At 37.2% G+C, this 14,287-nt stretch overlaps 1 protein-coding gene across 1 annotated transcript in view; it reads right to left on the bottom strand.

Moving 5' to 3' along the window:
- Positions 1-14,287, bottom strand: part of fam189a1 (family with sequence similarity 189 member A1) — a 209,511-nt gene that overhangs the window by 117,063 nt on the left and 78,161 nt on the right. Inside the window, exon 2 of the mRNA XM_056461590.1 lies at positions 6,376-6,432. Coding sequence (XP_056317565.1) covers positions 6,376-6,432 — 57 coding nt within the window. The remainder of the gene's footprint in view (positions 1-6,375; positions 6,433-14,287) is intronic.

The following is a 14,287-nucleotide window of genomic DNA, read 5'->3' as shown; positions in this document are numbered from 1 at the left end:
TTAACAAATTTTGGGGGAACACGGAGCTGATATGAATATGCGGGAGACTCGCAGAAATTCCGGGACAGGTCATAACGTTGAATGAGACACTAGATAGGGGCGATCGCTCCACTCGCATCACAGCAGCTCAAAACCCTGAAAATACAATGGTTTGCACTTGCAACAAAGAGATCGAGCAAGTCGCGCCAATAGACTGTATAAACAGGTCGCACCGCATCTGTATATATTTTAGCTGTTGTGACGCCAGCGCATCAATCGCTTACCTGTGTTGTTGCTGCTGTAGGCTATAATGTACAGGAGTGCATGTGCGTCTTCCTCTGCTTGTAAACTAATAAGCAAACACCTGCAATCGGTTCATGAGATCGGCCAGATTAGCAAGTACCAATCGAGACATGAAATGTGATTATCGACCAATGCCGATCTTCGGCCGATCAATCGGAGCATCCCTAGACGTCATAAATAGTTAATCAAAAATGTATTTCTGGAAAATAAAATGGGATGTTTAGTTTAGTGTTTATGTTGCTTGTGTTCATACAATGTTTTATTAGTTGTTTGAATTAGCTTGTTTTTACATTTTATATTTTTCAAAAATTCAAATAGTTTTTTTTAATATTGTGTAGTTTTAAAAGTTTTGTGTTTTAATTATTTTTATTTATTTTTTACTTTTCTACTCAACTTTAAAATTAAAAATTGACCTTTTCTAATCATTATTAACTCCCTGAACATGTGTTAGGCAGAGATGGGTTGATCTGAATAATTTCTCTCTTTAAGTTTGCTAATGTTTAACTCAAATTCGCGATTTGTCGAGTAATCACAAAATACTGTCCACACATTACATTTACCTGATCTAATTTACAGGTTACATGGTTGCAGGTTTGGTTCCTCGTCCATGAGGCAGGGCGTGCGTTAAGCCCTCGCGTGTCGCTAATAGGATTATATTTAGGCTAAATATGCTTTCATGCATTCATTTTCTTTTCGGCTTAGTCCCTTTATTAATCATTCCACAGTGGAATGAACCGCCAACTTATCCAGCATATGTTTTACGCAACGGATGCCCTTCCAGCTGCAACTGTTATTCGCACACAGACACGACGGCCAATTTAGCTTATTCAATTCACCTATAGCGCATGTCTTTGGACTGTGGGGGAAACCGGAGCACCCGGAGGAAACCCACGTGAACACGGGGAGAACATGCAAACTCCACACAGAAATGCCAACTGACCCAGCTGAGGCTTGAACCAGCGACCTTCTTGCTGTGAAGCGACAGCGCTACCCACTGCGCTGCTAAATATGCTTTACATGTAGGCTAAATTTATAATATTAACAAAACGTCAACTGGAAAATGAGTCTTATCTCCTAATTCTTGAGAGCTCTTTGGGTAAACAGTGAGTTTAATCATAAGGTGTATTTTTACATTCTATCAAGATTACGTCAGTTTCACGAGAGCAAACCTTAAAAATCCCAAGTTGTCTACTGTCACATTATCCTCCCTCAAAACTGCAGAAAAACAGGCTCTTTTTGTCCTTGGGTCTGCAGGACCATATGGCGCCAATTTGGTCTCTGTGTTTTTTTATTTCGATATGCATTTTTCTTATACAGTGGCTCTTATACATTGTGTTTTACTTCAGTCTTAGTTGTAGTCATTTTAGTGCATTAAGTTAAATAAAATAAGAAAATGTTGCCTCGGCAACCAGCTGAAATAAAATTAGCTCTATAATTTTATTAAATAATTGATTTTGGTGTTTATTTTATTTTAGATGTTAGATTTTGCTTGTTAACTACAGTTACGGTCTGTGGGAGTTGTTTGGACTTTAGTTACTTTCTCCCTCTCTCCCTGTATGTTGGTCGCTCTTGCTCTCACCCTATCACCTTATGTTCTGCTATTTTTACCTTCACAGGAACGTTGCTGATTGGATCCCAAGCCTGTTACTCCTCATTAGGGCGTTTCATCGTGGATCAATCAGGCTTCGTTCCGCGGACTTTAAAGTTGACCAGCACGTCTCGTTTGTTCAGTGCTGTGTGTGGATGGGTTTGTGTTGTGTACGCTTGTTGGTTTAAAAGTTTATCATTCCTTTTTGGGGAAAAAAGAAATAGGTTAACAAGTCGCATGACATACATTTGCCCCTAGTTATTTTAAGTGTTCAGAAACATTACATAAATGGGTGTGCGCCGTATTTTTGTTTTGATTTTGCATTTCCGGGAGTGTATTTATTGGCGTTGAATACGCTGAAAATATCAGTTTCTTTTTCCCATTTTTAATTTCTTTAGTAAGTTTAGAGAGAACTCTTGTGTTTTAGTTTATGTGGCTGTTGGTTTTGTTTAGTTCTTTGCTTTAGTGCCACTCTAGTTCCTTTTCCCCCTGTAACGTTTGGTTGGTTATATTTCTGTGATTGTTTCTATTTATTTTCAAATGCACTGTACAAAGCTCATATGTGCTCCTTTGTTGGCTTTATTATATTTCCTTATAGAGGAATAAACAAATTAAACGTTAAGATTGCTTGTCCTGGTTTATTTCTATCCATTTTCTTTCTAAATGTTACGTTTTCTCTTCCTAGATACCTTAATTAATCGTAACAACTACGATAACACAAAATTCGGGATCTACTGCACTGTAATTTCAGTGAACACATGGTCATATAGACCACTGTTATGATGGTATGTAATGTTAACTTTTTTATTATGTTTTGAACTTGACTGGCAGTGATTGCTATTAACTTTTATTGCATTGAAGAGATTACCATAAACATATTGTCTAAAATAATTCTGTCTGTTATATTAGAATGAAATGATTGTCAGTGATTAAATTCTGACAGAATGATTACTTTTATGTGAACCATCTTTTCACATCCAAAGCTGACTTGTGTGAAGCATTGCATGAACTAAGTGCAGTTGTCTGTGTGTAATCATTTGTCTTATGTGTGTGATTTTGTGTTAGGGTAAGGATTTACCAACATCCCACCCATTTTGCAGCCTGTAAACTTGTATACTTGGTTAATGCTCCCTCCGGAGCAAGCCGATCCCACAGAACAAGAGGCATGAAAAATGCAGCCAGCGTGCCCAATCCCTGCTGCAATTATGCATGAGCAGAACGGCTGGCTGAACAGAGCAAACCCAATGCATACACTTTACATCCCATTCCCACTGCACTGGCTTCCAGGCTGGATCTGTGCATGCTCGGCTCAGACATTCACACTGTCTACAGAGCACTACATGACAGGCAATCAGAAGCCCTCCAGCTCCCTCTTGATGGAGCTTGCTGTGATAATGCCTTAGCATCAGACACAATCTAACAAATCCACTAAAAAAATCAGACAGGGCAGAGGGTAAAAGGAAGATTGCCCTCCATGAGTGCAACATACATGTGCATGTCACATACTGGTAACTGAATGTTCTGTATAGAACAAATAACCAAAATTTGAAAACAGTTTCGGAATTTGAAACTCATAGATGACACTATATAATGGAAGGAGAGGTTTAACTTTCAATCAGAATTAACTAGAAGTGCCCAATAAACCATATTATCGGCCTCATTCAGGACGGTGACGAGTCTGCTGACAGACAGGAGGTTATGGAGCTGGCTGTCTGGTGCAGTCACAACAACCTGGAGCTCAACATACTCAAAACAGTGGAATTGATGGTGGACTTCAGGAGAAACCCCCCGCTCTCCCCCGACTGAGCATCATGGACAGCATTGTGGCAGCAGTGGAGTCATTCAGGTTCCTGGGCACCACCATCTCTCAGGACCTGAAGTGGGACACTCACATTGACTCCATTGTTAAAAAAGCTCAAAAGAGGCTGTACTTTCTTCGTCAGCTGAGGAAGTTTAACCTCCTAAAGGAGCTGCTGAAACAGTTCTACATTCCATCATTGAATCAGTCATCTGCACGTCAATAACAGTCTGGTTTAGCTCAGCTACCAAATCCGACCTCTGAAGACTGTTGAATAGTTCGGACTGCTGAGCGAATCATTGGTACAATCCTCCCTAATCTCCAAGAACTGTACTTATCCAAAGAGAGCAAAAGGGCTGCCAAAATCACTCTGGACCCCTCACACCCAGCACACTGCCTCTTTGAACTCTTACAGTCTGGTCGACGCTACAGAGCACTGCGCACCAGAACAGCCCGACACAGAAACAGTTTCTTCCCTCAGGCAATCCATCTCATGAACACTTGATGATAGTAACTGTGGAATCAACATCACTACTTGCTATACACTTTTATACACATATACACTTATTTAACAACACACTTAACAAATAATGTTGTATATAGTAATATACCTGTGCATGCACTTGTTAATTTGTATATTTACATTCACTACTTACTTCTATTTTTAAAATATATTTATTATCTGTTTTTTGTCCTGTGTGTGTAATTCTGTTGCACTGTAGAAACTCACGAAAACAAATTCCTAGTATGTGTGAATATACCTGGCAATAAAGCTCTTTCTGATTCTGATTAAAGGTATTCATTATTTTTAGATGTTAGTGTCAGTCTGTTGGTCTTAAGGAAAACTATAATGTAGTGTGCTCCAAAACAGTGAAATATTTCGCATTTAGAAGAAATAAACATCCAAAGCTTGCAGTTTGTTGATTCCGCCAAAATAGATTAACAGTTATTATGACATCACCTCATACTTCAGTTTCTCATCAAATCATCAGACCAATCAAATACTTTCTAGTATCTGACATGTCCTGCTCCCTTCAAGACGCTTCTCATTTGCTTATCATGTGATGTGCTTGAGCTCAGCCACTCTCACAGGCAGAGCTGTGATAAAAACGAAAAGCTTTTGGTTGTTTTTAAAAAGTGTAGGAGTTACTATATGTCCCGCTCTGTTTTAATGTGTCAGTTGAGATTACGTCAAACATCGAATAAAAAACTATGCACCTTTCAAAGCACTTCATAAGATCTTTAACAATTATGAGATTTGTACAAAAGTCTTAAATAAATAAAGGAAGTTCTTATAGTAAAGCCTTAAAGTTCTTCCACAAAGAACTTTTCAGTCAACAGTTCTTTAAACAACTTTGTTTCTTTGTTGCATTTTCATAATAAAAAGGACATCTTTCAAGTAAAGAAATTAAAATTTTCAGTGGATATTAAAGGATCTTCATGAAACAATGGCTATAAATAACCTTTATTTTTAATATTTTTAATATCTAACTGTACTGAATTTATACTGAATTTAATTTATATTATCTAATGTTTATGTAAATTAAAATTACAAACTGTAAAAATACAAATAATATAATAATATTAATTTATTATTTAAACTTAATATTTAGTTATTAATTTGATAATAATAACTTAATGTTATTAATTATTAACAAAGACTATAGAATACACAAGACGTGTCACTCATATAGTTTTGAATGGGGAAAAGTTTAACGATCAAAATGGTGAATGAAGACCCGCCTTCTAGTGCAGGAACCAATCATCGATTACTATAGACTGATGTTTCTCCAGGGGAGAAGCTCGGACCAGATGTGTGTTTATGACAGTTTTTTTCTGGTCAACAAACGCACTGGAATCTCTGTGAATACTTGCTTCATGGGCATAAGAAATATGTCCAAATAAAGCTTGAACTCTTTACTTTTAAATGAACCCACTACACTTGAAAACAAAAGTTTTGTAATCAGTATGAAATGAACGCGAGGTACAGTCTGTCCTGTCAAGCGCACATCACATAAAAGCAGCAACTGCTCAAATGCACAAACTTGTAAACAAAGAGTAGCTGTCATTTCTTGAGGAGATTCACCATCAGGACCAAGTTGTTAATACTTCAGAAGACCAGCGCGATCTGACAAAGCATTATCCAGAGGATAATAAAGTGTAATACGGCGATAAATTAGGTTAATGTTGTGATCTTGTTCTTTTCGAGTGCGTATGCGCATTAGCTCAGGCAACCTGAAAAAAAAAATGCTGATTTTGTTTAATTTGGATGTTCAGAAACTAAAATCATGAGATGGTTGTAGTTTAATTTTATTGCTGATCAGTAGAGTAATCATAAGCTTGGGAAACACTTTTGGATAATTAGATTTTTCCTCATTCAGACAGAATGCCCGAGCATACTGCCCGCTAGGAGTTTCAAAGATGGTCGTTGAGTGAAATGACTTGACTTAAAGGGACTTTGTTATTAATTAATGTTACCAAATAATTACATTAATGCTAAAATTAAAATAGGTTGTTTAGACAAAGTAGCTACACAAATTTACACAAATTCATAAATATTATATTCTATTAGTTTAGTCAGAATTTTAATAATGTACATTGGTAGAATGTGAACCACAGAAAAATCATATATTGGTTGCTTAATAGGGCTGAATATCAGCAAAACACACATACTTCACATGCTTACTAGTATAACTATAATTCTTACCACCAAAGAAAGGGGCCTTTTCCATGACACCACTCCAATCAGTCCAGACAATAGCACCTGAAACAAAGAAAACAACATTTTGAGACCAAAAAAAAAATGAAGATGCATGTCTCACAACATCAAAACCTTCAAGCGAAATCACATCCCAACTATACAGAAGAAACTCTTACAGGTGACTTCATCAATATTTCATGTACAGGGAGTGATATGGTCATCCAAACTGCAGGGGGAATTCTACAGAGTTGAGATGTTAAAAAAACTGTGCATTTACACTTTTATAGCTGCCGCAGCACTTGTTCTTTCGTTCTGTTCTCTATCTTTTTCTCCTTCACCCTTCATTAACCAGCAGCACTCCACCGCGAGGCAGTCTCTCTCTCAAATGCTCCTTCACCCTTTAACCCATCATGTCCAGCAGGCCTCTCTCCCTAATTCACAGTTTTTACCCGCGGGACTTCACAGCTGTGCTACAATCACAGCGCCATCTTACATAAACCAATGGGAGCACAGAGTTAAACGCAACATGCAGAGGGAATGAAATGTTCGGGACTGAAGCTGATGCCGTCAGCGGTTTAGAATGCAAATTCAGGCTATGAATAATGCTAGAGACTGAATTAAAATGTTTCGAGATATATATATATTATATATATTAAATATATATATATATATATATATATATATATATATATATATATATATATATATATATATATATACACACACACACACACACACAGTATATATAGGGCTTTGTATGTGAAATAGGGTGAATGCTGACTTATTTGCAGTCACTGACTGAAATGTGTTTGCTGGCAAAAGAAAAAGTCTGAGAACTTAGACTGAAGAGTCGATCGATCTGAAGATTACAGGATTATGCCATTGTGTGCTATTACATGCAACTTTGGGATTAACAACCACAAACATGAAGGAAAAGCAACCAAAAAAAAAACTTTGGTATGATCATGTTAGGGATATGGGATTACTCCCCTAAAAACATAAAAATGGTAATGGTAATAGCGATGTTTTTAATAATGTTCACTATCTTTCACATCATTTGGCTTCATAAGAGTCATATCATTAGGTATTAACTTTGTCTTGCCTATTTTTTTTACTCTCAAATTAAGTGCCATAACTGCTGGCTTGTGTTTTATGAATCTCCAAAGACCACATTTTTAGCTGAAAACCTTTAATGTTATTGCACAAAGAGTCATCTACATATTGGATGGCTTGAGGGTGAGTAAATGAAAGGTGCCATAGAACGAAAAACTGGATTCACCTACAGTAGAAATAGCTAAACAATAAAAATTTAGTACATGGAAATTACATGTCATGAGCATCCGACAACACTGTTTCCTCATTCTCATGTAAATCCTGTGAGTGTAAAATCTCAGTGAAAAACAGGCAATTGGAACTGTTACCTTCCACACAAAATCATTATTATGCATGACCCAGGCTGCCTTTGATCAGCCACGTTTCTAAGTGAAATTACAACTTGAATTATAAATAAAAATATATATATATAAAAAATAATATTTATAAGGCTTTTATTTGGCTTATACTACTATGTATGAGGGACTCTTATTTTGAAAAATGGAACAAACTTTAAGGAAGAGTAAGCAGTTTTGTGTAGTGGTGGGCAGACCAAGGTATCATGAAACACTGAAACAGTCGAATCAAATGTGTTAAAGCTTCGAAACGTTTGGAAATCTGTCTCTACAGTGACACCTAGTGGTCATTTTTTAATGTGTTGCTCTGGAGCAGCTTCAGCAAAAAAAAAAAAAAAAACTGTTATGCAAATGGAGGAATTATACCCTATGTTGTATAGCTGAGATTTCAATTGATTTAGTGAAGCGGTCAGAGTTCTTGACTAGCATGCCGAGATAACGGCTTCGAATCCATGGTGATGCAGCTACAGTATAGACATTAGTTTTTAAATGCTCCGTTCTTGTAACGCGTTTTGTTTTACCATTGGTGTGATATCCGAATGAACACTTAATGAATAAATATGTCTTAATATGGGGCGATGCAGTGGCGCAGTAGGTAGTGCTGTCGCCTCACAGCAATAAGGTCGCTGGTTCGAGCCTTGGCTGGGTCAGTTGCCGTTTCTGTGTAGAGTTTGCATGTTCTCTCTGTGTTCACGTGGGTTTCCTCTGGGTGCTACGGTTTCCCCCACAGTCCTAAGACATGTGGTACAGGTGAATTGGGAAGGCTAAATTGTCCGTAGTGTATGAGTGTCAATGAGAATGTGTGGATGTTTCCCAGAGATGGGTTGCAGCTGGAAGGGTATCTGCTGCGTAAAACATGTGCTGGATAAGTTGGCGGTTCATTCCGCTGTGGCGACCCCAGATTAATAAAGGGACTAAGCCGAAAAGAAAATGAATGAATGAATAAATGTCTTAATTTAGTCATAAAAATGTAACATTACTAAAATACATCAAGTCACAATTTCTGAGTATTTGTACACGTTGGGATTTGAACTTGGGACTTTCGCAGCACAGTTATTCGGTGCACACACACACACTCAAAACGCTTCTGAAATGACAGATGCTTTGAATAACTTTAGTCATGTAACCTGGGTGTTTCGAATCATACTTCGGTGCTTCAAAATGTTTTAAAACACTCGACACTGTGTCAAAAAGTCAGTTTTGCGTCAGCCATCCCCAGTTTTGTGAAGCAGGCAGTCATGTATGATCTCATCTGTTCACAGTGTGTAAGAATGCAAAACGCAGGATATACGGATTATAAATCTTTTAATACCACCCCTAAGAGGCATAAGGTCAGTTAAACTCTATCTTCTGCTAGTTTAACGTGCACATTGTGACATCTGAATGTTTGTAAAGAGGCAACAGACAAATATAAACTAGTGAATATTAGTTTGTAATGCACTTTTATGCATTGCCATATTACTTTTTTTACATATTTTTCTCGAGCGAAAGGACAGCACTACATTTAAACTGTTTATGCGGAGGTTGATATTAATTCTTTCTGTGTTTTCATATATGTTAAAACCACAAAACATAACACTAAGTACATCTCTGTCAGTCTCTTTTATCAAGTATAATCAATGTAGCCTATATTTCATCCACAACACAACTCAGGAGCAAATTAGTTTACTGTAGATGGCTCACTCCTAGATAAAATAAACCACTTTTCGATCACTTTAGTTGGGAAAAAATGCATATAACAAGTAATGTATTCAATTTGTTAAAATATTTTTGACAACTGAACTATGATTATTTTGTTTGTGTGTGTGTGCATGTGTGTTTGCGTGTGTACATCGGGCATTGACATGAACTGCTGGAGCATCAGATCAGAGCTCATTATTATTCACAACCCTTCCAAATATGGTCAAAACCAACCATATCACATTACGGCCACTTCCTAAGGTTGGAAATGGACCATTTTTGGACACTTTTGGCACTTACCTAAGCCACATAACATGTATTTAGATGCCAGAGAACAATTAAACATACTGCATCAATGCATTTTATAGCACCTTTAACTGTCAACGTAATATATTGCAGTTGTTGTTGAGCTAATCAGCCTGACCAGGTCTGCTAAATGCTAAAAAAAATCATTTTAACTACATCACTGCAATAAATAAACAATATATTAGTGCAGCAATAGCAACAAAACGATACACGAAATATAGCATCATCAGAAACCGTTTAGACTATTATTAAGATACTTCATTAACACAAGTACATTTCTATAACAAGTGTAACATGAGATTATGTTTTATGACAGATAAAGTGTAAGACAGATGCTTCAGCGAGATGATTCACTTTGTATTTGCTCCCTTGAATTATTGATCCTCTTTCAGTAGCAATTGAGAATGAGAAAAAGAGAGGGAGAAAATGAAACCAAGACTGAGAAAGAAAGAAAAAAGCGCTTAGAAAGAGTCAGTTAAAGATAAGATTGAATAAGAGTAAAGGCCTGGCTGGTGTACGTGGGGAAAGAGCAGCAGCACAAAAGAGCTCAGTGAAAGGAATATTTTGCCCTAGTGCAAAATCCTATTCCCTGGCAAAATCATAAATCCCTTGGGCCTCTAAACGTTTCTATAGAATAAAAGAATATTTGGAGGTATTCCATGAAGTGCCTGATTAAATATGATACAATAATATGAAGTGAAACTCAACCCATGTATTTTATCACACCGAACTAGATGCATATTAGCATATTATTAGCATATTTGCTGTTTGTTGGTTCTTATAAAGCAAATATTAACGTTTTATCCTATATGACCATATTCTACACATAAACTAAACTGCTTCTATTTTACCAACTCTTTGTAGATTTATTGAGGGAAAAGTCTTAGTTTATAGTGTTCATACTGTTCTTTATATGTAACCATATGTTTGTGGTATGCAACCCAGGAAATATGTGCCCAGGGCAACATTTTTGAGAGTCGAGAAATATGTACCCTGGACTAGGGCTATGCGATATGGGCAAACCTATTGTGATTTTCTTAAACAATATTGCAATTTTAATTTTAATCACGATTTTGACACACACAGACACACATTTTACAGTGTGAATTTAAAATATATTTCCAAAGGAAAACAGTTAGATCTTTATCAAAGACCTGTAACATGTCTCTGAAACAGACATAAGACAAAAGAAAAATCACCAATAAAGGTGTAACAATTTGTCTCTAGAACAGGCCTACGGCGAACCAAATAGACTACTGTGTGTGTGTGTGCTTTTAAACTTTTAAAATGCAGCAAGCACACTGCGAATCACATAACAAGAACCGAGCACTCATACTTTGCATGGAATATACACATTTCGGCAGACTAATTACCTTAAACACAGAATACCCAAATAACCAGTGCTTTTTAATTTTCTCCATAAATGAAACTTGTATCCGAATTGCAGCAATCTTTTGTTAGTTTGTCATCCTCTGAGAAAACGGTTGATGGTCGCCGAGTAACCACAAAGGAGCACTAGCGCAAAATGCATTTAATTCTGAAGGATGCAACATGCCTCGGACTTTCCACATGCTGTTAGATGCGATATGTGACTGACAGTGTCTTATAACAGTGGCTGATTTTGTCTTAGAAATTACCTGATTCTGCTATACATCAGCCTTTCTCTATCCAAAGTAATTCCACACCACTGTTCACTTTTTTTTTGCAAAAAAACTACTGTACTGAACTCTTTATCTTTGTATACGCAGGCTAGTTTAGGCGTGGTGCGTTATTAGAAATCGTGCATGTTCAAATTGCGATTTTGATGCGATTTGAATTAATCACACAGCCCTACCCTGGACTATGTCTTCTTGCAGTTTTTGTTCCACTAGAGGCCAAGTGTACATTTTTGACAATCTCAATTATATTACAGGGGCATGTTTTCTCATACGAAGCCAGTTGCCTTGTTGTGCATAACATATCAGCTTGATATTGACTCAACCACCCACCACCATTCCTAAACACAACCGATAGTGTGTTCAAAAAGCAAACTAAAAGAGAATAGTCATTGCAGCCACATGATTTTTTGGGGTTTAGTTAGTTTTCCTGGTTCCTGAAACCATCCTTCACCAGAATTGAACCTCAGTCGGGTCTCTTCTAGGCATGGGACTATAACCGTTTTCAAAGTATATCATGGTTTGGAAAAGTCAAGATTTTAAAACCGCCAAAATATTCTGCTAAACCGTGCCTAAGGTATGTGTATGATTTTTTATTTAGTTTTTTAGAACAACAGTATCTCTAGCAGAAAAGATATCCAAAGATGCTGTTTTAAAATTGTAAAGAAATCTGTGTTTTTGAAACTAATGAAGACAACAGAATTCAATGATTCATTTGAATTATTCAGCCTGACATGTTTACTGCTCTAAAATATTTGAAATGTTTCTCAAAATAAAATATATTGTGTTCAAAGGGGGAAAAAGTTTTAGTTTTTTACCCAGATATTTAAAAAGAATATATTTTAGAGCAGTAACCACAATACCGTGAATCCGTGATATTTTTATCCAAGGTTATCAAACTGTCAGAATCTTATACTATTCCAGGCCTAGTCTGCTCTGCCTTTCAAGTCTGGTACCAGTCATGGTGAGCTACAGAGCGAACCAGTCAAAACAGGAAAAACTGAATAAGGACATGAGCAGTCAGCAGTACTGCCCCGTATTGCTCTTTTACAAACAAAAATGCAGCCACATGTACCCCGAGGCACATATTTCTTGTTCTCAAAAAAAGCAGCCCTGGACACATTTCCCCAATGTGCCTATGTTGGGTAAAGATTATGAAAAATGCTTGTTGGAGTAAAAACCTAGTGGTTTGCAGTGCAGTAAAGATTAAAAATGACAATTTTGGGTATATAAACAACTGTTATGACTTCACTTTTTAATGTAAATAAAACCCCTTTCCCTTCTAGAAAAGCCATAAATTTGGATCCACTACTTCTTGTTTTACAGATTGATAAATGAATACGTTCTATTTCATGACATAACTGAAGGCCCAATTAACTGGGTTCCATTGCTTTTTAGTAAGATTTATTTCTTCTGAATGTGTGTGTCAGTACCCATCAGCTCATGATCATCTTTCATCCTCTCCATGACAGTTTTAATTATTTTTCTGCTGCTGTTGTTTGCTTTGATATCAGACAGGAACAATACAGCCCTACCCAAATGTTTACTTTTATCTGACTCGCGAATTATGAAAAGGTACATTTACTGTATGTACTGAGGGATGAGTCAGAATGTTTGTCTCTTAAAAATAACAGCACACCAGGGATACTGTCAAAAACAGAGACACACACAGAGACTTGTACAGCTATCTTTATGGAGACTTCCCATAGACGTAATGATTTGTATATTGTACAGACTGTATATTCAATTCCCCTTACCCCAACCCTACCCCATTCTGTAGATTTACACTTTAAAACTACTCTATTTTGAGCAATTTATGAACCATTTTCTTCATGGGGACCAAACAAATGTCAAACTTTACTGACGTTGCTATACCTGTGGGGACATTTGGTCCCTACAACCAAATCAATACGTTCATACTCACACACGAGCAATACCTTGGCTATATTACGTCTGCTATTATTTGAACTCTTGCCTTCACATCGCACTGTATGAATCCCCATTGACACAATCCCTTATTATTTTTAGTTCTGCGCCTGAATTAAACCTCCCTATTGACTCCCAGCACATTTATAGCACACCTGGAGAGCAGTTTAGTGACACATTTTAGAGTGACTTCAAATGCTTCTTCCTTATTTCTTTCTGGATAATGGATAGACTTGGGATCAGTTTAGCGGCAAAGTTATTTGGCTCAAACTCTTCTGGCTTTATTTGAGGATACAGCATAAAACATCTGCAATCATCAATCCTATATTCCCTACATCTCCAATGGTGCACATATTGTGCCCTGGGTATGAAGTCTTGCAGGTAATTTCCTGCCTGTGTGGTTGAGTCTGCGGAGAAATTGTTTTCTGGAAAGAGGCAACGATAGCAAGCAATAATCAAAGAAGGATTTCACCCTCGGCTGCGCTCTCAACAGGATTAAGACGCACCACTCACTGACATTAGCCACTAAAGCCTTTTAGCTCCGTCAGCAGTACTATGAGAAGAGAGAGAGAGCCCTTCAGTCAATTACCGGGGTACAGCTGCTCCGGCTAATATATGTACATGTCATACAGGCCATATCGCAAAACACCGCAAATGACAACTCGACTCTGAGGACCAGATTCAGCTTAAGTCCAGTCTGCTGGAACTGGACTATTGGGGAAAATCTGAGGGAACACAAATTGTCAAACAGTGCTGGATCAAACATGGTGCGGTTTGGGAAATTGCTCTTGGCTGTCAGAATCAAGACTAAACTTGTAGCGGTTTGCATATTGAGTGTGTTGTGAATGTGCTCTGCAGAGTGTGAGGTGCAGTAGGTTACTGGGAGACGCTCTTTAATCACAG

Source organism: Danio aesculapii, chromosome 7 (genome assembly GCF_903798145.1).
Source record: "Danio aesculapii chromosome 7, fDanAes4.1, whole genome shotgun sequence".
In the NCBI taxonomy this organism is placed as follows: domain Eukaryota; kingdom Metazoa; phylum Chordata; class Actinopteri; order Cypriniformes; family Danionidae; genus Danio; species Danio aesculapii.
This window is presented reverse-complemented; position numbering and strand designations above follow the sequence as displayed.